This window comes from Thalassophryne amazonica, chromosome 11 (genome assembly GCF_902500255.1).
Source record: "Thalassophryne amazonica chromosome 11, fThaAma1.1, whole genome shotgun sequence".
In the NCBI taxonomy this organism is placed as follows: Eukaryota; Metazoa; Chordata; class Actinopteri; order Batrachoidiformes; family Batrachoididae; genus Thalassophryne; species Thalassophryne amazonica.
The window spans coordinates 44,443,170-44,466,066 of record NC_047113.1 but is presented as its reverse complement, the minus strand read 5'-3'; the positions used below and the strand labels follow the sequence as shown (position 1 = coordinate 44,466,066).

General features: G+C 39.6%; 1 protein-coding gene across 1 annotated transcript in view; it reads right to left on the bottom strand.

The window, feature by feature from the left end:
• prelid1a (PRELI domain containing 1a) overlaps positions 1–16,692 on the bottom strand; it is a 45,063-nt gene extending 28,371 nt beyond the window's left edge. Inside the window, exons 1-6 of the mRNA XM_034181394.1 lie at positions 16,555–16,692; positions 15,706–15,825; positions 7,537–7,762; positions 7,343–7,456; positions 6,970–7,048; positions 2,253–2,557 (exon numbers count right to left, since the gene is read on the bottom strand). Coding sequence (XP_034037285.1) covers positions 2,535–2,557; positions 6,970–7,048; positions 7,343–7,456; positions 7,537–7,762; positions 15,706–15,797 — 534 coding nt within the window. The 5' untranslated portion in view covers positions 15,798–15,825; positions 16,555–16,692 and the 3' untranslated portion in view covers positions 2,253–2,534. The remainder of the gene's footprint in view (positions 1–2,252; positions 2,558–6,969; positions 7,049–7,342; positions 7,457–7,536; positions 7,763–15,705; positions 15,826–16,554) is intronic.
• Between the last annotated feature and the right edge of the window lie 6,205 nt (positions 16,693–22,897).

The window sequence follows — 22,897 nt, the reverse complement described above, 5'->3', positions numbered from 1 at the left end:
CGAATGGGAGGAAACTGGAGTCAACGTCTGTGACCGAACTGTAAGAAACCGCCTAAAGGAAATGGGATTTACATACAGAAAAGCTAAACGAAAGCCATCATTAACACCTAAACAGAAAAAAACAATGTTACAATGGGCTAAGGAAAAGCAATTGTGGACTGTGGATGACTGGATGAAAGTGATATTCAGTGATGAATCTCGAATCTGCATTGGGCAAGGTGATGATGCTGGAACTTTTGTTTGGTGCCTTTCCAATGAGATTTATAAAGATGACTGCCTGAAGAGAACATGTAAATTTCCACAGTCATTGATGATAATGGGCTGCATGTCAGGTAAAGGCAGTGGGGAGATGGCTGTCATTACATCATCAATAAATGCACAAGTTTATGTTGATATTTGGACAATTGAAAGGATGTTTGGGGATGATGAAATCATTTTTCAAGATTTTCTTGCCATAGAGCAAAAACTGCAAAAACATTCCTTGCAAAAAGACACATAGGGTCAATGTCATGGCATATGGTCAATGTCAATGAGCAGATCTGATTTGATGCAGGTGTTAATTTGGGGGATGAAAATTTACAGGATGATTCCATAAGTTTTTCCTCAGAATTGAGTGATTCCATATTTTTTTCCTCTGCTTGGTCTAAAAAAGTAAGCGTTACTGACTGCCACAATCTTTTTTCTTGATTTCTTATAGTGTTTCTTAAAGCCAGAAAGTTGCCATTTGAAATGACTTTAGTTTTGTGTCATGTCTGTGATCTGCTTTTTTTCTACAAAATTAAAACAACTGAATGAACATCCTTTGAGGCCAGTGATTCCGTAACTTTTGCCAGGGGTTGTACTTATATTAAATGTCAGTTATTCATGAAACACCAGCGGGCAGGTAACGTTTACTTGTAATCACAATGCAATTTCTGTTACGAGTACTATACGTTTGTCACTCTATTTAATATCTGACAAGCATCTTAAATTTATATGCAAGAAGCCCGATTGCATTTAATATATGCATTCATCTGTATCCCCACCCAGTAATATGTAGCATTTTTGTACTGGTGTACACTTTTTTTTTTTTAAGAAAAAAGAATAAATATTTTCTATATTTATGCAGTGTTCCAACTGTTTTACATGTACACTCGCATGCAAGGCAGCAATAGAGCACAGGAGAAATGAGATGCAACATAGTTACAAAGATGCTTATTTATTAACATGATAATTATTTCATTGATCTAATTAGTACAACTTGACAAATCAGAAATAACCTGAACTTAAAAAAAACCCAAATATTTCAAGTTAGGTGACGACATGGACATCCAGGTCTGACCTCAATACATTGCAGACAGTTTGGAATTACTATACAAACTGAGCACTGCCAATCTTTTTTTTTTTTTTTCCCCATAAATCAGACTGCGAACTTGAAACTAAGAACAAATGTAATCATGACCACTCTGATTGGGTGAGAAAGATGAGCGTTTGACACAAAAACTACAGCTGAAGTACATTTAGCAGTGAAGCAGTACTAGCCTTTGGTGGAATTTTTTTGTGGAGTTTAGTAAATTATTTTTGGAAAGTGCACACACAGCCTATTATACAGGAAGCCACCATGGTGACCACCTCAGATTTGGAATAATGATTTGAAAGAGAATTTTTGAATATTTTTTACTTCTAGATGAACCAGGGTCTTGTTTCCAGTGGTTTAATAGACATTTTTAAAGGAATCCAGTGGTGTAATTACAAAAATGTGGGAATTGTCACATGGGTGGCCATACTGGATTTTCGAGTGACTGCCCAGATACATTTTTCTGATTAGCAGCATTGGATTCCTTTGTAATGAACATGTGGTCTGGGGTCTCTAGAAGCACAGATGTTGTGGTGGGGGGGAAGCTACCCCATACAAAAATCTCAGATGGCCTCCACGGTGAATGCTGTGGGGGTGGGTGGGTGAAGAGATCATACATTTTCAGACTGGCCATTGCATACACTTCCAAATAATGTACCACATTTAATAATCTTCACAAAATCCCAACAAAGTTACAGAAATCTGACTGCTAATTTTCTACATGTTCACAAAGTGCAGTTGAGAAGTGTCAACAGAACAGTAAATAGCATAAATCATTAATGGCTATAAATCAAAACAAGGTCTGAACAACCGTATCGAGATTGGCAAAGCGTTATCATTTGGCACGCAGAGCTCCGTCTGTTACTGCGGTAACATGATTTTGTATCAAAGGTTCCCGTAAAAAACTTTAGTAAACAGGAACAAGATGCTGCAAGAGGCCACTGAATCCAGTTCAGGCATTATGCGGTCCCACCCTCCACTATCAGATGCGCCCTCACAGAGGTGTCTAGCTTTGACCACATCACTCTTTTTTTTACCCAGATATTAAATCACATCAATAATGGTATAAAGAAATGTCAGTAGGAAACAAGCAGTGATTCAGACATATTGCGTCTTTGGGGCATGTGTGGTAAGGACCTTTGGCTTTCTTCTTAGCTGCTAGGGCCGTCTGCCCTTGCTCGCTCTGTAGCTGCTTCTGCTATGTTCTTGATGGCGTTTCACCTACAAACATATGAAGACGATGTTCTCAATAACGAATGCATTAGACACACAAAAGCATTTATACATTTTTTTTAAATGCACAGGGCCACTGTGTAACTCTGATGTTTTGGCAAGGCAGGTATATATATATATAAAAAAAAAAAATTTATTGTGCAACACTGCAATAAATGGGGAACCCCCCCCAAAAAACATTTCCTCGACAACATACACAATGCAATACTCATAATCCAAAATTATATAATGAATATCTTCTCTTCAGGGAGAGTGCTGCAGGAAAAGGATGCACTAACAACAACAACAAAAAAGCTAAAGTCTTTTGCGGGAAGCCAGATCCTACAGATGCCTTCTTTTAAATCCCCCAGACCCAGAGATGCCCAAATTCTTTCAAAGGCAATACATTCATCTGAATGGAGGCCAGAGGTGAAAAAACAATAAGACATGTTGTGTGAATTACACACATATACAATTATATTTAGTTTAAAAGACAAAAAATACACCTACATCTTAAAAAATGTAAGTAAAAAAAAAACAAAAAAAAAAAACACCTTTATTCTGTTTAATGTTGATTTATTTATCCACAGAGAGCTCGTCAATTGCTGTGTGCCAAAACAGAGTACGGACCAAATTATATCGCCTCACCACATCCACACAGCAGGAAGAAGCTTGTGTGGCCGTGCTAACAACTGCTTCAGATTGTAACCACAGTGAAACAAATCATAAAATATTTTATTTCTCTGAATTGCTGCTTTGTTTTTGCGTTGGTTTTTTGACCACACTCTGTCAAATCCTCATATAATGAGGAATGGAGTGCATTTAGAGCAGGAAGTGAAATTTGCTGTGGCCTCACAGACTGCAACAACACAAAAAGCACCACGCGTCACTCTCACATTGTCCAGAGAACCAGTGGTTGATATTAGTGGTGACTAGGGATGGGTATTGGTAAGATTTTATCGATATTGATGCCATTATCGATTCTGCTTATCGATACCTCGCGAATTTTGTACTAAAAGTAGGCTTTATAGGATTTCCATGTATTTCATTGAGTCTTAAAGTAAATAAATATGAAATTGGTCACTGTAAACTTGATCTCTGGACATAAATAAAAATAAAACAGTGTTTCGCTTTGAAGTTATTATTCCGACTGGACTCTATCGTTCTAACTTGACTCGGCAGAGAGCCGCGCAGCGTTGGAGCTGACGATTCTCATTTCTTTCTCCCAACAAGACAGGAGTCCCAGTTAGTGACTTTAATCTGCACAAAAGTGACTCACGATTGACATATTCAGGAATGAAAGTAGTGAAAAACAAAAAAATCTGAAACCCAAAATTACCCCCCAACACCACCCGCACAAAACTGTTTCAATTCTAGAAGCTGTGAAATACAATCGGACTATTCCAGACAATAAACAGCAGTGAGTGCAGCATCCATTTAGTGAGAGAGAGAGAGAAAAAAAAAAAAAACTTTCCTTATTCAAATTCATTCCAGTAGTATTCTGCTCTTACTAGGATGCAGCAGTTTTCTAGTTTGGCAGATAATTCTGGAGGAAATCACTGAATAAATTAACACATTAAAAATATGGTTTGACCGAAACAAATTGTCATTAAACTTAAAATAAAACAGGGACGAAGTGGAGGTGTAAGAGTCACTAGGTGTTCACAGGAAACACTTATTTCTGTATGTATTTATTTATGTATGTTCATTGTTGGTTTATATTTTCTGTTGTGTTTCTATTCAGGTTCTTTTTGTCTCTTTCTCTAAAATTGTATATAATAAGTATATATTGTATATAATAATCATTAAATTATTAATATATAAACAAAAATAAATTTAAAAAATATTACAATTTGAAAACAAATGCACCCGAACGTGATGACAGCTGCAACTGCTTAATGCTAACTTTTAACATTGAAAATGCCATAGACATGCTAACGCGTTAGCATCGCTCCCCGTTTTTAAGTTATAAAATACATCTGTCAACTGTTTCAGAAGACCATAACAGGTCGGTTTAACATAAAAAAGGTAAATAATACTCACAGACGTATGCTCTTTAGGGTTTTAGTGGGGGGAAATTAAGTGAAAGAAAGAAAGAATAAACTAAGCAATAGATCGAAGCGCTGCTTCAATCTGCGAACCATTGCTTCGATTGGTTCAACGTCAAAGCAAGCCGTGCTGCAGAAAAGTTGATTACAGACCGCTGCATTGAATGTAATCAATGTAGTGAAATTATAATTTTCCTGACAAAACACCCCCCAAAACAACGGCCACTCTGAAGGGCCGATAACAAGGAAAAACTCCATCTGGTGATAATGAAGAAGAAACCTCAAGCAGACCCACTGCTTAGTCCATCCTAACAGCCACAAGGTTTTTATAGATTTTACAAAAGGTTCTTTACAAAAAACAAACAAACAAAAAAAAAAAAACAAGAGCAACAAAAACAGAGTCCTTAATTGAAAATACAGCAGATTCCATCTTGGGTCTCTAATACAAAGATGTCCATGTCCAGCACTGGCAGGCTACAGGCCAGGACTTTCAGTCAGTGATGCAACAGGCTCTGTCCAAGGCACTGACCACACCAATGACCGATCCTGGCCCTGCACCCCAGGGCTCCAGACTGACCTGATCCACAGGTTCTTAAACAGTTTGGTTGGTACAGGGTCAATGAGACAGGTTGTGCATTTAGGAGAAATCACAGGTTTCGTCAGTGCACCCAGTGCGATAATATCAAATCCAGTAAATCTAGGTGAGTTGTCAGCAATGGCACCCACATCAGTAACAGGGTGCAGTGGCAGGAATAAGGCATGCTGGGATATAATAGACCTAATGTCATCCATTTTCTTTTCGAAGTAAGCTAAGAGATCTTGAGTAGCAAATGGAGAGCAACTTACAGGTGGTTGTCCTTGAATCAGCGTTGCCACTGTATCAAACAGGAACTTTGAATTATACTCGTTTTTGTTGATCAAATAAGAGTAGTAGGCCTGTTTTCCAGCCAATAGTGTGTGCTTATAGTCTAGAATAGCATCGCACCACGCAAGGTGGAATATTTCCTAGTTTTGAGCTACAGCATTTTTGCTCAAGACCTCAAGATTTATGCATGAGGCCACGTAGATGATCACTGAACCAACGACAGCAGGTTTTTTTTTGGGGGGGGGGGGGGGTAGTGTAAGTGGAGCGATTATGTCCAGTGTGTTTGTGATCACTAAGGTTAAGCTGTCCACAAGACTATCTACTGAATGAACATGTTCCAAAAGTGACGCTAAGATATCAGGCAGTCTAGCTCCAAGTTCATTTGTAGTTGAGGAGTTAATGCATCGCCGTGATGATAAATAACCATCTTGTCCCAGTGGACAAGGCAACTGTAAACTTAATAATCTGAAACCAGCGATGCAAGAGACAATGTCAACATTTGAGACAGCAATGTGAGCCAGGACCAAATCCACTGTCTTTCTACTAATGTGAGTTGAGCCCTGGGGGAGGTGATGGCGTAGTGGTTAAAGCATTGGGCTTGAGACCAGAGGATCCTCAGTTCAAATCCCAGCCTGATGAGAAAAATTATAAGGGCCCTTGGGCAAGGTCCCTAATTCCCTAGATGCTCCTGGTGTGTAGTGGGCACCTTGCACGGCAGTAGCCTGACACCAGGGTGAATGTGAACATTGATGTGTAAAGTGCTTTGAGCGTCTGATGCAGATGGAAAAGCGCTATATAAATGCAGTCCATTTACCATTTAATAATGCATCTATAATGTATGATTTGTACAGGGTTGTACAGATTTGTACATGGATCTTGAAGTCACCAAGAATCAGAATGTTATCTGCATGGTTGCCAAATTAGAGATAAACTCACCAAATTCATCGAGCAATTCACAATATGAGCCCGGGGGCCTATATACAGTGACAAGGTAGCATGTTTGAATTTTATTCCTCTTGCTTTGGCTATTATATGTGGCATCCTGAGCAGAGCAGAATCAAATACACAAATGAGTTATATTTAGACCCCCAGGAGCCAGTAAGCCAAACCCAGATTCATGAATAAAAGCAACAACTTCACCTTGCATTGTATCGTGAGGGACATAACTAAATGTATACGCAGGTGGGCAGGCTTCATTTAAGGGGTGGACAATGGTAGGTTTCAGCCAGGTTTCACATAAACTGGTAATATCTAGGTGGTGTTCCATAATTATATCATTTATAAACAATGATTAAAAAAATCCATACAGGTGTACCTTATAAAGCATTACATCTCTAATTAAAAATAGTCAGATGTCATAAAAAGGTCCATATTTTGCACCTGTAGATTAAATAAAACAAGATTAAAGGATGTCTCAGTTTTGTTATTGAACCAGAGTGTAGCCCTCCACTCTCATGGTTATTAATTAAATCTGAAATATCCATCAGTTGAGTGGAACAACACTTTACCTTGCATTTTTGCTAGCACAAATTCAAAACCCTTCATGGTCTTTGCAACACTGGTCTTGAACCTTGCAAGGCCAAATTCCTGAAACATGGAGACAAAAACAAAGTCAGCTGGGCAGGATACCTTCAATGACGTGTCAACAAGTTATTTATTGTTACGTGTTCTCAGGATTTGACATAAGCAGAGGAATATTTCAATTCCATGCCACATATCAATCAGCAATTCAAACCCTGACAGGGCTTCAAGCTCAGCTGTCATTTTCACACAGCAGTTACTAATTAAAACACGAGCTGTGGGTGGCTTAGTCTCGCCCTTCAGATGCCCCACACTCTGCCGCCTGGGCTACGAGGCATTATGGCGCTCCACCTTACTGACCTGAATAGCCCGAGAGAGCCCATAGATGTTGGAGGAGATCCAAGCTTCTCTTCTGATCTCCGTCCAGCTGCCATTCTCAGCATTAACACGGTACTCGCACCGTTCCTCAACAGACTGAAGCACAGAAACCCACAGAAAGATTAAGACACAACCCCTTTTTACCTTTGTGTCAAAGGAACTGAGCTTTGTAGTACCATGAGGCGAGCATGGGTGATGTTCCACGTTACTGTAGTCATAGTACTAGCCTGAGGGTCCACAATAGAGTCCTCTATGATGTATGCCAAGCTGGCCATGTGCTTTGGAAGGTACCGCTCCATCCAACGTGGAGCTCGGCTTGTTTTGGTCAACAGGCGTCTGGAAATGAGGCAGTTGGCTGGAGTAACCTCTCGGAAAACTATGTCCTCAGTCAAAACATGGTTGCTTGGGGAGAAAAAAAAGGTTGTGCAGAAGTTACACAATGTGAGTGTTGTGACTTGTAGGATGAGCAGAAGTAAGTCAAATATAGGCCCTGAGGCCCACTGGTGCTGATGCTTATCCAGGAGTTTCATTACAAAATAAAATAGAAATTGTAATGCTAACAACATCTCTCATTCACTGCTGTGTGGATGAGCGGCGCCGTGTAACATTATCCTTCAGTCTCAGCTCAAGACGTGAAAACGTGAGACTTAATATCCACTTTGACGTCTCATCAGAAATGTTTCACAATTTTACAAATACAGACCACAGACTAAATCCGACCACTTATCTGTATACAATACTGGATAGCTCATTGGCCCACACGCGCCATACAATCCACTGACACAAAGTGGTGGCCATCTTGCCACTCCCAACTTATGCGGACCGCACACAGACAGCTTATTAGAACGTCAACAATTTCAAGTAATAATTGAACTAATTCTCTCATTTACTTAGTTTTGTTCTTCGGATAATGTATGATTGATCCCTCCTAATCTATGCCTGTCATGATTAGCTATTTATTTTTCTTTTATTACTTTGACACTTTCTTCCCTTCTATTCTCAGTTACTCATATCTCACAGGGACAAATACTCAATTCGCCTAAAGCTCCAAAAGTATGCACAAGTAGATCTAATAATGTTTTAAAATAGTTTATCCAACACAAAACATAACATGTGGCTACACATGTTAATAAGCCACTTATTATTATTATCTTTGCCTATATGCTGCAATAAGGGCGAGAACTCTTCAAATTATTGTTCATTACTTCCCATTTCAGTTATACTCACAGTTGAAATGTTCATCCACAGCCTTTTGTCTTGCGATTTGCGCAGGTTATAGCTGCACATGAAGGTATTTTTTTAAAAAAATACAAAGAATAAAGTTGCGTGCGCCTCATTAAAGATCAATAGAAAAGAGTTCAGGAGCAGAACATCGGAGTGGTAATATGGCAGCCGGTTTGCTTAAAAAATATTGGCCAATGAGCAATCCAGTAATATACTCGTATAGTGATCAGTGAATCCGACACGCCCCAGGAAAACAAAAATAACATTTCTTCTTCTTTTGAGCTTACTGGTGGTTTGCAAACCAACACGATGCATTACCACCACTAACTGTTTGGGTGTGGAACATTAATGGATTCTGACGTTTGCTATCAAAACTAACGCAGAAACGTTCACCACATAAGTAAAAAACAAATTTCTGTGAATTTTTGGAAAACTTTCATCACTGAATTAAACAACTGAACAAATCTTGAGGAATTTCAGTGCATAAAAGGGCAAGGGTGGAAGCCTAAGGTGAATTTAGAGCAACATACGCTGCCTTCTTTTGTTCAGGGACATCCACACAAAGATGATGCAAAACCAGATTGTGTTCACACTACAAAGACATGGGTAAGTGTAGGGAATTTTAAAATGAGAAAATGCAACAACCACCCCATACTGCTGCACACATAAAGACATGTTTGCAGGAAGAATGCGACAAAAACAGCTGAAATTCTTTATCGCCTGGTTTCCTCAATGTCAAATCATCTCAAGTGTTGTGAAAAACAATGGCAACATTATGAGGTGTAAATGGTGTAGCATCCCAACCTTTTCTGATTTGGGGTTGTACAATAACGTAGGGCAGTGTAACAAAAACCCCACCTTAAATAGCTATTGTAAAAATATTAAGCATGACAAAATTGGAAAATTTGTTTTTTAAAAGAAAGAATCCACTATGCACTGTCTGGTGTGCTGAAAAACCCAGAACAAACAAACAAGTACAGCAGATGACAAAAACTCTGTCCTTATCACCTCTCTTGATCCACAGCTAACAACCTTATCTGTGAGCTAATATTATAGTGCGAGTATGTGTGGCTGTCAGGGCAACTAGGTCTTTCGTATCTATTGATGATGGCTGACAAAACAGCAAGATGAAATCTGTTGCATTCAGGGCTTCATGCAAAAACAGTCAGTGTAGAAAGAAAATTACCCCCCAAAATACAGCAGAAGCATCACAAGTCTGACAGGCAAAATGTTTAATGCTCTGCATCAACACAGTTAATCACAAGAAGAATCCAATTCAGCTTGGATTTCACTAGTGGAACAGAAAACACCAGAACAACCAAGAACTTAAGCGATCTACAGCAGAAACCTGGCAGAACACCACTGCATAATTGGGATGAAATGTTGCTTTAGGTGATGTGTCTCAGTGCCAGACTTGGCAGTCTCTGACTGCAAAAGATTTGCACCACAATACTAAAAAAGAAAAGAAAAAAGTACTGTAATAAGGGCTGAACAAATCTGTCATTTTATGCCCGAGGGGTGTCACAAGAAACAAATAATAGGGGTGTCACGGATCACAAAACTCACAGTTCAGATCAGATCACGGTTTTAATCAGCAAAATGTGGACAGCAGAAAAAAGCTGCTTCTCATTTAAAAAACAAAACAGGAATTAAAGAACAATGAAAAACAAGATGACCAATGATTTATAATCTTCAAACACATTTTGCATATTTGAAGATCGTAAATGCTGCAATATGTTCAAGTACAGTTTAGTTGTATATGAAGAGTACTAGTGAATAAAAAAGTCATGAAAAGAAATTTAATAAGAAATCAATAAAATGAAGCAGACTTGAGTCTATAACTTGAAATTATTTTTTCAAAAGACTGAGGAACTATTTTGAAAAACTATTTCTACAGCACTTTCATGATAAATACCATTCTGCAAAAAGGCAACTTTTTTTTCTCCGCTCACAATTACAGTTGATAACATGATTTCACTGACACCTCCACAGCATCTGCTTCATAGCAGCCTGATTAGAGAACAATGATTCCAAAGAGGTTTTGAAATGTTCCTGAGCAGTTTCTGAAGTAAACCATCAATACTTTACAGTACAGATGAGTAAAGCACAGCAGGATTTTCGTAAAAGACTGCTTGAAAGTTCAGCTATATTTTACTGGAACGTACACGCGAGGCTCCAGCTGAGCGCTGATCTGCTTCCTTGTATGTCAACCCACCATGAAGCTGTGACCGGTGACACAACAGACAAAATTTGCCCTATGCCCATTCATCTCTCCAATCACATCCCCAGAAGCCTACAATTCCATCAGCGCTATCATGCATGTCTTGGTGGCTTCCCTTACTAGTCACCTTCTTGCAAGGTCACCCAGTGTTTGAGAACGACTTACTACTCCAGAAAGATTTACCGTGGAGTACCATACTGCTTGCATTTCTTAATGCCTGATGTAAATGAAGTCCAAGACATATTCAGTAATGTGGAAATGTTGTTGTACCCATCCCCCAACTTCTGAGGGAAACTGGCTGGAAAAGTGCTGATTGTGTTATGCTTGAGGGTGCCATTACTTATACAACCTACCACTTTAATTTAATTAATAACAAGTTTTAGAGATTAGTTCTCATTTTGAGTTTTAAGAGGACAATTTTAGAAATTTTAACAGATAAGACTGATTTACTTTTTCCTCAAAATGGCATGAAGAAATTAAGTATCTAAAAGCCCATTGTTGTGAATACTATTTATGGGCACTGAAAATGAGTACTGGCTTTGGCTAGGGAAGTAAACTTCGATGGGTTGACATCCCATACACAGGGTAATTGTGTATGCTTGTCTGCTTCACATTATGGTTTCCGGGAATAAGTGCTGTATAGGACTTACTCTATTTAGAAAGAGGACCACAGCCAGAAACGTATTTTTTAAATAGCCACCCAAGGTGTACAATAAAGTATTAAGTGCTATCACCCCATCATACCTTGATGATTTAGCTAGCGTATGCCAACCGTATTCTACGGAAAGTAGAAGAACTCGTATACTATGAAAGTTCACCTCGGTCTTAGAAGACCTAGACTTTGCAGATGACATCGCTTTGTTGTCCAAGTACGTAGACATAAGAAATAACACCAGCAGGCTAGTCAACGAAGCTGCAAGAGTCGGTCTTAGGATGACTGCAAAGAAGTCAAAAGTCATGCGAGTGAATGCCAGAAACGACCAACAAGTAGAGATAAATGGTGAGCTGGTAGATGAGGTGGAAGAGTTTGTGTACTTAGGCGCATTGCTGGTCAAAGAAGGCAGAACGACGGACATACAGCATAGGCCAAGTACAGCTCAGCAGGCTTTCTATAGGATGTAAAGACTTTGGGACACCAGTAAGATTGGCAAGGAAGACAAAGGTACAATTTTTTTAAAACAACTTTAAGGTCAGTTTTGATGTATGGTTGTGAGACTTTGAAACTTATGAAAACAGATGCAAAAAAGCTGGACAGTTTCCAATACAAGTGCATGAAGAGGATTCTAAGAACAAGGTGGCCTCAGACCATCTCCTACCTACAAATCCCGGAAAACACAGGAGTGAACAGAACAAATGATGAGATCAGACGTCGAAGATGGGACTGGATTGGTCATATAATGAGGAAAGACAGAGAAGAACATTATGTCACAGCTTTGGAATGGAGGCCAGAAGGGACAAGAAGAACGGGTCGACCAAAAACAACACGGGCGGCAGTCATGGGCGAATGTCAGAGCCCTTGCAGCAAATTGTAGTGGGTGGAAAGAGAATGTCAAAGCCTTATGTGCCTAATGGCATGGAGAGATATGATGATGCCAACCTTATTAGAAACATTGGTGTGCTAGTAAGTTATAGATAAGTTTTGTATAAATTAAGAGCACGGTCAAGCACGCAGATATGTCGTAATATGCCCAGTACCTCGGAAAGTTTTACACATGCACAAGACTTTAGACATATGTCAGCGTGTCTCATACGTTCCGCATATGCGGGACATAAGTTGTAGGTAAGTTAGGCCCCATAAAGAAGTTTATAATTCCCACCCGCATGCCGAAACTGGCCTACATCCATTTCTTTGGGGGGCAAATTTGGCATGCTTTGGCCGAAGATGGCCAAAGTTTACCAAGCCGGGCCTGGAACTTGCCGCATGTTGTCATTGACAACCGCACACACAAGGACGATTGCCGATAAGGCCAAGAAGCTGAAGCCATGGTACGGGGTGAGGGTTCCCTCAAGGTGACCATGATCGATAATTACAGCCAGCATTCATGTGGTATGCTGCACAATGGAAGTGGTTTGGACGCCAAGGACAATAGTTGCAAGGTGAGCTTTTCCTCGTCCTTCAGAATTAAATGAACTGAGTGCTATAAATTTATGTTAATTCATTTTACAAGAGGAAGTTTCATTTCCCCAACTTCAAATTTTACTGTGTTGTTGGTTCTGTTTCTAAGAAAAAAAAAAAAAAAATCCAGCCTCCCTCATCACTTTTTTCTGATGTCAAGGATGATTAAGTTGTTTTTTAAATGGGGCCTTATGTGATTGTTGACAAGTTTCTTTTAAGTTACTCATAAGTCGAAATACATTCATTAATGCTGTCCATTGATTGGCTCACAGTCCTCATGCAAACAGACAGTTTCAAATATTAAAGGCATTCACACACAGAGTAAATATAAAGTCAAATCTTACCTGTTTGTTTCCATTGGATTCATCATTACAGCCTGACGAAAATGTATCCATGAAAAGCATCCTGATTTTGGAAAACAACATCTGAAAATACTTTAATTCCTTGTCATGGCTGAAGAAACGTAGGGTTTTAAAGCAAGTCCCTCAGTGGTATTCTGCTCCAGGTGCATTTCTCAGCCTAAACCAGTGAACGCCAGCTCTCTGCACCACAAGACAACAAACTTATTTTAAAAGTTGAAAGCATGACAACACCTCATTCATTCATGTCAGCGTTCATCACTGACATCAGTTGATTCTTCAGCATTCCACATGCAATGAAATCCACCAAGACAAAAATAAAATAAATTTTAAAAAATGTTAAGTTACTGTGTTTAGCCTCTATGTGGAGAAGAGATGCTGCGCAACAGCATACGCTTTCTCCAAGACGCGTTTGTCAATATTTAAGTGTTCCACCTGTCAAACATAAGGGTTCTTCTGCTGGCGATATAAACACAAACCAAGCCAGACTTAACTGTTCAGACACACATCATACCATGCAGTACTGACCTGAACCACTCTGGCAAACAGTGACAACACAAGCAATTCAAACACAGAAGTTACAATAAAATATAAAAAGAAACAATGGTAGTAATAATAATAATTACAGCAGTGAAAAATAAGAAATTAATAACTGTATGGGCTTTAGCCACAAAATCAAAAAATTCTGGAGATAACACGACTACAGATATCCAACTAAATTCTAACCAAATTATTTACAAGGGAAACCAAGTATACGAGGTCTATTAGAAAAGTATCCGACCTTATTATTTTTTTCAAAAACCATATGGATTTGAATCACGTGTGATTACATCAGACATGCTTGAACCCTCGTGGGCATGCGAGAGTTTTTTCACGCCTGTCGGTTACGTCATTCGCCTGTGGGCAGTCTTTGAGTGAGGAGTCGTCCACCCGCTCGTCGATTTTTTTCATTGTTTAGGAATGGCTCAGAGACTGTTGCTTTGTTTGATAAAAATTTTTTCAAAACTGTAAGGCACAACTGAGTGGACACCATTCAATAAATTCAGCTGGTTTTCGGTAAAAATTTTAACGGCTGATGAGAGATTTTGGTCTGGTAGTGTCGCTTTAAGGACGGTCCACGGCGCCTGACGGCGATCTGCACTTCGAGGCGGCAGCGTCTCGCCGTTTCAAGTTGAAAACTTCCACATTTCAGGCTCTGTTGACGCAGTAAGTCGTCAGAGAACAGAGAACTTTCAGAAGAAGTCGGCATGAGGAGTTTATTCGGACATTCCATTGTTAACGGTCATTTTGTAATGAAAGAACGTGCAGGCAGAGTCGCATGTCGGGCTGGACCCGACCGCGGGGGATCGCGGCAGGAAAAACACCTCCGTTGGAACATGCCCAAGCTGTTAAACAATTTCTCAGTTACTCACTTGTTGAAAGCCATTAAAAGCCGCCTGAATTCTACAAATGGTTTTCAACACGGAGGTGTTTTTCCTGTCGCGGCGCACACAGATTTGCCGAGTCGTCACGGAAACAACTCGCGAATTTGCGCGTACGTCTTTCATTAAAAAAATGTCCTTAAACAGTGGAATGTCCGCATAAATTCCTCATGCCGGCCTCTTCTGAATCTTCTCTGTTCTCTCACGATGTCCTGGGTGAATTAAGCCTTAAATTAGGATGTTTTCAGCTCGAAACAGGCCGACGACAGCGCCTGGAAGCGCTGCAGGACGTCCCGCTCCGTGGGAAGTCCTTACACCGACAGAAACACCCCATAATCTCTCATCAGCCGTTAAACTTTTCACAGAAAACCAGCTTAATTTCTCGAATAGTGTCCACTCGGATATTCCTCACAGGTCTAGAAAAAATTTTGATAAAGCAACGCGCGCCGTCTCGAGCAGCGTGTGAAACAAAGGAATTCAGCCGAGAGGGCGGGACCACATCTCACTCAAGGCCTGCCCACAGGGAAATGACGTCACCGACACGCGTGAAAAAACTCACGCATGCGCACGAGGGTTCAAGCATGATTGGTGTAATCGCATGTCATTCAAATCCATATAGTAAAAAAAAATAAATAAAAGAGTCGGTTTATTATCTAAGAGACCTCGTATAAGGTAACAGAAACAAGTAAGTATATACAGAAAAAAGTAATTTGGTTGACTAACGTTTTCCAAGGTGTGAAAGGCCGCATAATTTATTAGACATCTTGGTCTGCATTTACTACAGTCCACATAGGCTGGCTAAATCATCAAGGTGTGACCGGGCTCTATGGGTCACATGAGTGCTGGTATGCAGCATCAATTTGTGCAGTAAAAATTTGACAGGACACTAAATATTTCAAGCTGCTATAGTCCAACTGTGCAGTGCAGAGAAATAACCCACAAAAAACTAAGTACAGATTCATTATTATGCACTTTAGACAAAGACGCTGTTGGTCCAGTCTCACCTGTAAGGATTGGGATATCGCTGCCAAAAAGCAGCACATACTTGGTCCCAAGTATTTCTTAGTGAACTCGCACAGCAAAAATACTTCACCATTGTTCCCTCAGTTTACTCTCACCAGAGCCTACAAAGATAAAACAGAAGCATTAGCTTGGGGGAACAATTTGTATGATGTGACAACACAAAACAATGAAAATCTGGGTGGAATTTACAAAAACGAAGTGGATATTCTTCCATGACCGGTAGAGAAGTTACTTTGACTATTTGTCTGGAAAACGATGTGACAGGAGCATGAGAGTGTGTGCGTGTGGGGGAGTAGAAGAAGGGTTAGAAATAGCAAAATAATAATTAAAAAAATATATTAAAAACCCACTGGCCCGAAGTGGGTCACGGGATGACGTAATCGCGTTCAACCAATCACAGCGTGTTCCGGACAAATAGCCAAAGTCGCCTTCCGGTCACGGAAGAATATCCACTGCTTTCTCAAAAGCATCACTTCTCCATTTACGAACTTTTGTAATTATGTTGTGAAAATGTGAGGCTCAGCAGCAGTTTTGAACACAGCAGCAATGCTTGCTAGCACCTCGTTTAGTAAACGTCTCGAAGTAAAATTAAACACAATAATGCCCTCCTGCTGAAGTCTAGCCCACTTTCAGCGATTAACGTAAACACAAAGTGATTCACGGGAAACCAAAAACTTTCACGGTCACGTCTGTCACGTCCACTGAACACTGAACTCTAGGAGTTCAGTGGTCACGTCCGCACTGCTGATGCTAGCATAAGCTAGCCTAGGTAACTGACATTCACTGAAAAAAAAGTGTGACCTGAGTTCAGAATTAAACAAAGATGTTACCTTCACGCCAACATTTAAAACTCTAATATATACATTTTAAAATCCCATTCAAACAGAAGTTAGCTGTACAGTAACAGCTAAACATGTCTCAGCCGCTCGAGCCAGACAGGAAGGGCAGACATGGACGCAATATCCGCGTGACCTGCTTCTACAAACCATAGAGCTAAAAGTGACTCAAGAGTGGACATAAATCCATTCCTGCAATATTTTCGCCCGCCATTTTGGTAAACTATAACTTAGCAACCACAAGTTACTATTGCCAAAGTAAACCACTTTTGCTGTTGCCGCAGATATACATTACTACAAATAACTGATTAATTGATTTTATTTTGTCAAGACACACACACACACACACACACACACACACACACACACACACACACACACACACACACACACACACACACACACACACACACACACACACACACACACACACACACACACACACAAAGAAGTAATAGAAATACAGTGTTTGCACTACAGACTATGCTGAAGCACAGAAATAAAAAAAAAAACAAAACTGAAGAAATACACCATATAAAATAAAAAAGAGTATTCTATTCATTTCATAAAATAGCAAACAATGTAAACCAGAATTGATTAAGATTACTTAAAGATGAGAGCTAAACACTATAATACACACATACATTTCAAAAATTTTAATTATATATAACAAAACCTTAAAATCGAATTATTTTAGTACAGAGGAGATCCACATTAATAAATAAACAATTTTACATAGACTGGACGGCAAGCTGTCTCCTCCAAACTTTTGTGGCGTCAACAGCGAGTTTTTTCCCCCAAAGGCGTCAGTAGTGAGTTTCAAAACTTTATTTCAACAAATACAATAACAAACCAACGAACAAAACACAAGGCCACAAAAAAATCACAGTGTTGTCATTTTAAATTGGAAGAGATAAACAAGAAAAATAAAATTAATTGTACAATAACAAAAGTAAAGGGATTCTTTCACCTTAATTCTCTTTAAAAAGTTCCTTATGGAGAAGGCGTCAGCAGTGTTACTTTGTTTACATTGAGTGACGTCATGCAGTCCTTACCCAAGATGGCGGCCCGAAATACGGCGAATGTGAATGGCAATGTCCTCTCTCGTCGTTTAAAGCTCCATGCTTGAAACGCTAGAGGGCAGCAGCAGCCAGTGCAAAACGACTATTCTATCTATATTACTCATTTCAAAGAGGCTTTCTACACACACACACACACACACACACACACACACACACACACACACACACACACACACACACACACACACACACACACAAGTATGTAAAAATCATTTTAAATAAAATGTAGACTTCAGACTTGTATTCAAGTGCAGGACTCGGTTTCACGTCCTGATTTTCAGGACTCATGAAGTGACTTGATCTTGAGCACTGATGACTTTAATGACTTGAATTCAGACTTGTGGATTGTTTGCTTTCAAACACAGAACTTGGAGACAGGGATTCAGAGTAACGTTTTATTTATTTATTAATATGCCACAATAACTTGTCATAAGATATCAATAGCAAAATTAATTTTAATACTGCAGTGGGGCTCCACCCTGGCTCAGGTCATGGGGACTCGACAACAGCATTGGTAGATGGTAGGCTTGTACTTAAACGTAATACAACTCCAAATTATAAAATATTAGGACAGTAAGAAAACTGCTAATAAAAACCAACCAACAAACAAAACCTGCAGTGATCCTTACATTTACTTTGACTTTTTTGTTCATTGCAGACAGTATGAACCCAAGATATTTAAACTTTCATTTGTTAATATACATGCATTACTGAATTTAAGGCTGCAACACATTTAAAAAAATATTTGAGACACTAAAGCATTTGCTACTTTGTGATGATGATGATGTTCCTTCTTAAAACATTTAAAAGACACTTTGGCATTGTTTATGTCAAGTGATGAAACATTTCAGGTGTTATTTTGTCTCATTCTTCCTGCAAACATACCTTGATTTCATTCATTTTATTTATATTAAAATGTCATTGTATAAAATAAATACAATACCATCATAATTAAAGAATAACACAATAAACCAACTAGCATTTATTTCCATTGTGGTCCTAGAAATCTTAAGGTGTGCAAAAGTACAGGGACATCATTGTAGCATATTTTGTTTCAAAATTCCCTACACATTCTCTATTTGCGACAGATCAGGCCTACAGGCAGGCCAGTGTCTTCTTTTGCAGCCATAACTGTTTAATGTGTGCAGAATGTGGTTTTGCATTGTCTTGTTGAAAAATGCATAGACACATTTGGAAACCATGGCATCCTTAAGGCAGCAAACATTGCTCTAAAATCTTAATGTACTTTTCTGCACTAATGTTGCCATCACAGGTGTAAATTCCTTTTTATTTTTAACTTTTAACAACAATTAAATACTCATGTTTTTAAAAGTTATTTGCTTTTAAAATGTTCTGAGTGTGCAAATGGTGCCCTATGCTCAGGTAGCCTTTGTCAGATAGTTGATTTTAACCCAAAGTATGCAGTAATCAAACAGCAACTCACTCAGAGTTACCCAAGTTAGGGGACTATTCCCCTGTATGACACTATGACCTTACTTTTTATTTATTATGAACAGTAATTATTCTTTATTTAAAGGATACGTACTGGTGCTGCTATGAAACACCTAGAGTGCAGTTCATAACAAGAGCAATCTGAGATTTCTGACACCTGCCAAGGGTTGACGTGGACTCAAAATAAAAGATGCGTGATTCACATCATGACCCAGACTTTACCTGGATCCAGATTCCACAACACAATGCAATAACTGCACACTGATCCAGAATGGTCCGACTGATCAAGATGTTGTAATCTGATATTTAATTCACAAGCTGAAACAAAATAGTATCTTCCTGATCTTGGTTTTACATCGTGATGTCATATCCGTGAAGTACTTTTGACAGTTCAACCGTCTACAAAGCGAAATCCTGATCCAGAATCCGAATCTGAATCACTGCCAAAATTTAATGGAGTATTCCATGCCCGAATACACAGTAGTGTTCAGAATAATAGTAGTGCTATGTGACTAAAAAGATTAATCCAGGTTTTGAGTATATTTCTTATTGTTACATGGGAAACAAGGTACCAGTAGATTCAGTAGATTCTCACAAATCCAACAAGACCAAGCATTCATGATATGCACACTCTTAAGGTGATGAAATTGGGCTATTGAGGAAAAAAGTAGAAAAGGGGGTGTTCACAATAATAGTAGCATCTGCTGTTGACGCTACAAACTCAAAACTATTATGTTCAAACTGCTTTTTTAGCAATCCTGTGAATCACTAAACTAGTATTTAGTTGTATAACCACGATTTTTCATGATTTCTTCACATCTGTGAGGCATTAATTTTGTTGGTTTGGAACCAAGATTTTGCTCATTTACTAGTGTGCTTGGGGTCATTGTCTTGTTGAAACACCCATTTCAAGGGCGTGTCCTCTTCAGCATAAGGCAACATGACCTCTTCAAGTATTTTGACATATCCAAACTGATCCATGATACCTGGTATGCGATATATAGGCCCAACACCATAGTAGGAGAAACATGCCCATATCATGATGCTTGCACCACCATGCTTCACTGTCTTCACTGTGAACTGTGGCTTGAATTCAGAGTTTGTGGGTCGTGTCAAAAACTGTCTGTGGCCCTTGGACCCAAAAAGAACAATTTTACTCTCATCAGTCCACAAAATATTCCTCCATTTCTCTTTAGGCCAGTTGATGTGTTCTTTGGCAAATTGGGACCTCTTCTGCACATGTCTTTTATTTAACAGAGGGACTTTGCAGGGATTCTTGCAAATAAATTAGCTTCACACGGGCATCTTCTAACTGTCACAGCACTTACAGGTAACTCCAGACTGTCTTTGATCATCCTGGAGCTGATCAGTGGGTGAGCCTTTGTCATTCTGGTTATTCTTCTATCCATTTTGATGTTTCTGTGTAGGCTCTCAGTTGTCCAGGTGGTTTCCCTAGTAGAGAAGCTGGAATCTTCAACTGGACTCGGTTGCTTGAGGCGAGGACGTTTAGCTTCAAATCGCAGAAGCTTCCTCAGCTAAAATTCTTGCTCTGGAAGTCTGACTTCTGTCTGACTCTTGTAGAGACGAATAAACAAAAGCCAAGTTTAAAACTCCAGCCATCAGGGGAGGCTTCCATCCCATCATTAGGAGAGTGCTAACTAGAGCACAATAGGTGCTAATTAGAGCTATTGTTTAGTCACTAGCCTATAGCAGTCGGCCTCTCGGTAGGAGGGGTCTGGTTAGGTTAAAAACTCCAGCTTTTGTTGGCTTCTGGTTTATTCTTCTCTACAAGAGTCAGACAGAAGTCAGACTTCCAGAGCAAGAATTTTAGCTGAGGAAGCTTCTGCTTTTTGAAGCAAAACGTCCTCACGTCAAGCAACCCAGTCCAGTCAAAGATTCAAGCTTCTCTACTATCCATTTTGATGGTTGTTTTCCATTTTCTTCCATGCATCTCTGGTTTTTTGTCCATTTTAAAGCATTGTAGATCATTGTAGATGAACAGCCTATAATTTTTTCCACCTGTGTATAAGTTTTCCCCTCTCCAATCAACTTTTTAATCAAACTACGCTGTTCTTCTGAACAATGTCTTGAACGTCCCATTTTCCTCAGGCTTTCAAAGAGAAAAGCATGTTCAACAGGTGCTGGCTTCATCCTTAAATAGGGGACACCTGATTCACACCTGTTTGTTCCACAAAATTGATGAACTCACTGACTGAATGCCACACTACTGTTATTGTGAACACTCCCTTTTCTACTTTTTTTTTTTACTAATAGCCCAATTTCATAGCCTTAAGAGTGTGTATATCATGAATGCTTGGTCTTATTGGATTTGTGAGAATCTACTGGTACCTTGTTTCCCATGTAACAATAAGAAATATACTCAAAACCTGGATTAATCTTTTTAGTCACATAGCACTACTATTATTCTGAACACTACTGTATATCTGTTAGGAAAAGTTGGTGAAAATCTGTGAAGTAGTTTTGACGGTATCCTTCAAAGCCTACATAAAGTGAAATCTTGATCCAGAATCCAGATCCGGATCACCTCCAAGCAACTAAGCGTTTCAGGTGTTTCAGGTATTTTGTCTCATTCTTCCTGCAAACACACCTTGATCCGATTGATTTTATTTATTATTAAAATGTCATTGTTTAAAATAAATACAATACAATTACATTAAAGCCGGCTAAACGCCACATGTGATACAAATGCACATTACGGCAGAAACATATGTTGTATTGGAACATGTGTGGAATAATGGTTTTAGGAATGTGCATCTTGGTGAAATGAGAATACAATGCAGCAGTTTGAGCATGTAAAAAGCTTTTGCAGTGTGACTGATACAGTTTCCCGAATGACATCATAACATGCATTGCAAGATGTTACAGAAATGTTATTAGAAGCAGAGCGGCACACACACACACACACACACACACACACACACACACACACACACACACACACACACACACACACACACACACACACACACACACACACACACACACACACACACACACACACACACACACACACACACACACACACACACCCTTTGCACCTGAGGAAAGGAAGAGGAGCCAAAACAAACATAATGGCACAATCACCTGTGGCCAAAGTCAACCAGCCTTCCATAAAGACTTTGTGTGAGGTGGAGATGCAGGTTTCCATTACTGAAACATGAAATAACATGGGTGGAAGACATCGCCAGTAGACCTCAGAGACAGGGCTATGTCAAGGCCCAAATCCGGGGAAGGGTACAGAAACATTTCTGCTACTTTGAAGGTCCAAATGAACACCATGACCTCCATCATCCATAAATGGAAGAAGTTCAGATCCACCTCTTCCTAGAGCTGGCTGCCCATCTAAACTAACAGGCACCATCCCTACAGTGAAGCATGGTGGTGGCAGCATCATGCTGTGGGGATGTTTTTTAGCAGCAGGAACTGGGAGAATAGTTAGGATTGAGGGAAAGATGAAAGCAGCAATGTACAGAGACATCCTGGATGAAAACCTGCTCCAGAGCGCTCCTGACCTCAGACTGGGGCGACAGTTCATCTTTCAGCAGTACAATGACCCTAAACACACAGCCAAGATATCAAAGGTGTGGCTTCAGAACAGTTGTGAATGTTAAGTTGTGAATTTCCTCAAGAGCCCAGCCAGAGCCCAGACCTGAATCTGATTGAACGTCTCTGGAGAGATATAAAAATGGCTGTGCACCAACGCTCCCCATCCAACCTGATGGAACTTGAGAGGTGCTGCAAAGAGGAATGGGCAAACCTGCCCAAAGATAGGTGCACAAAGC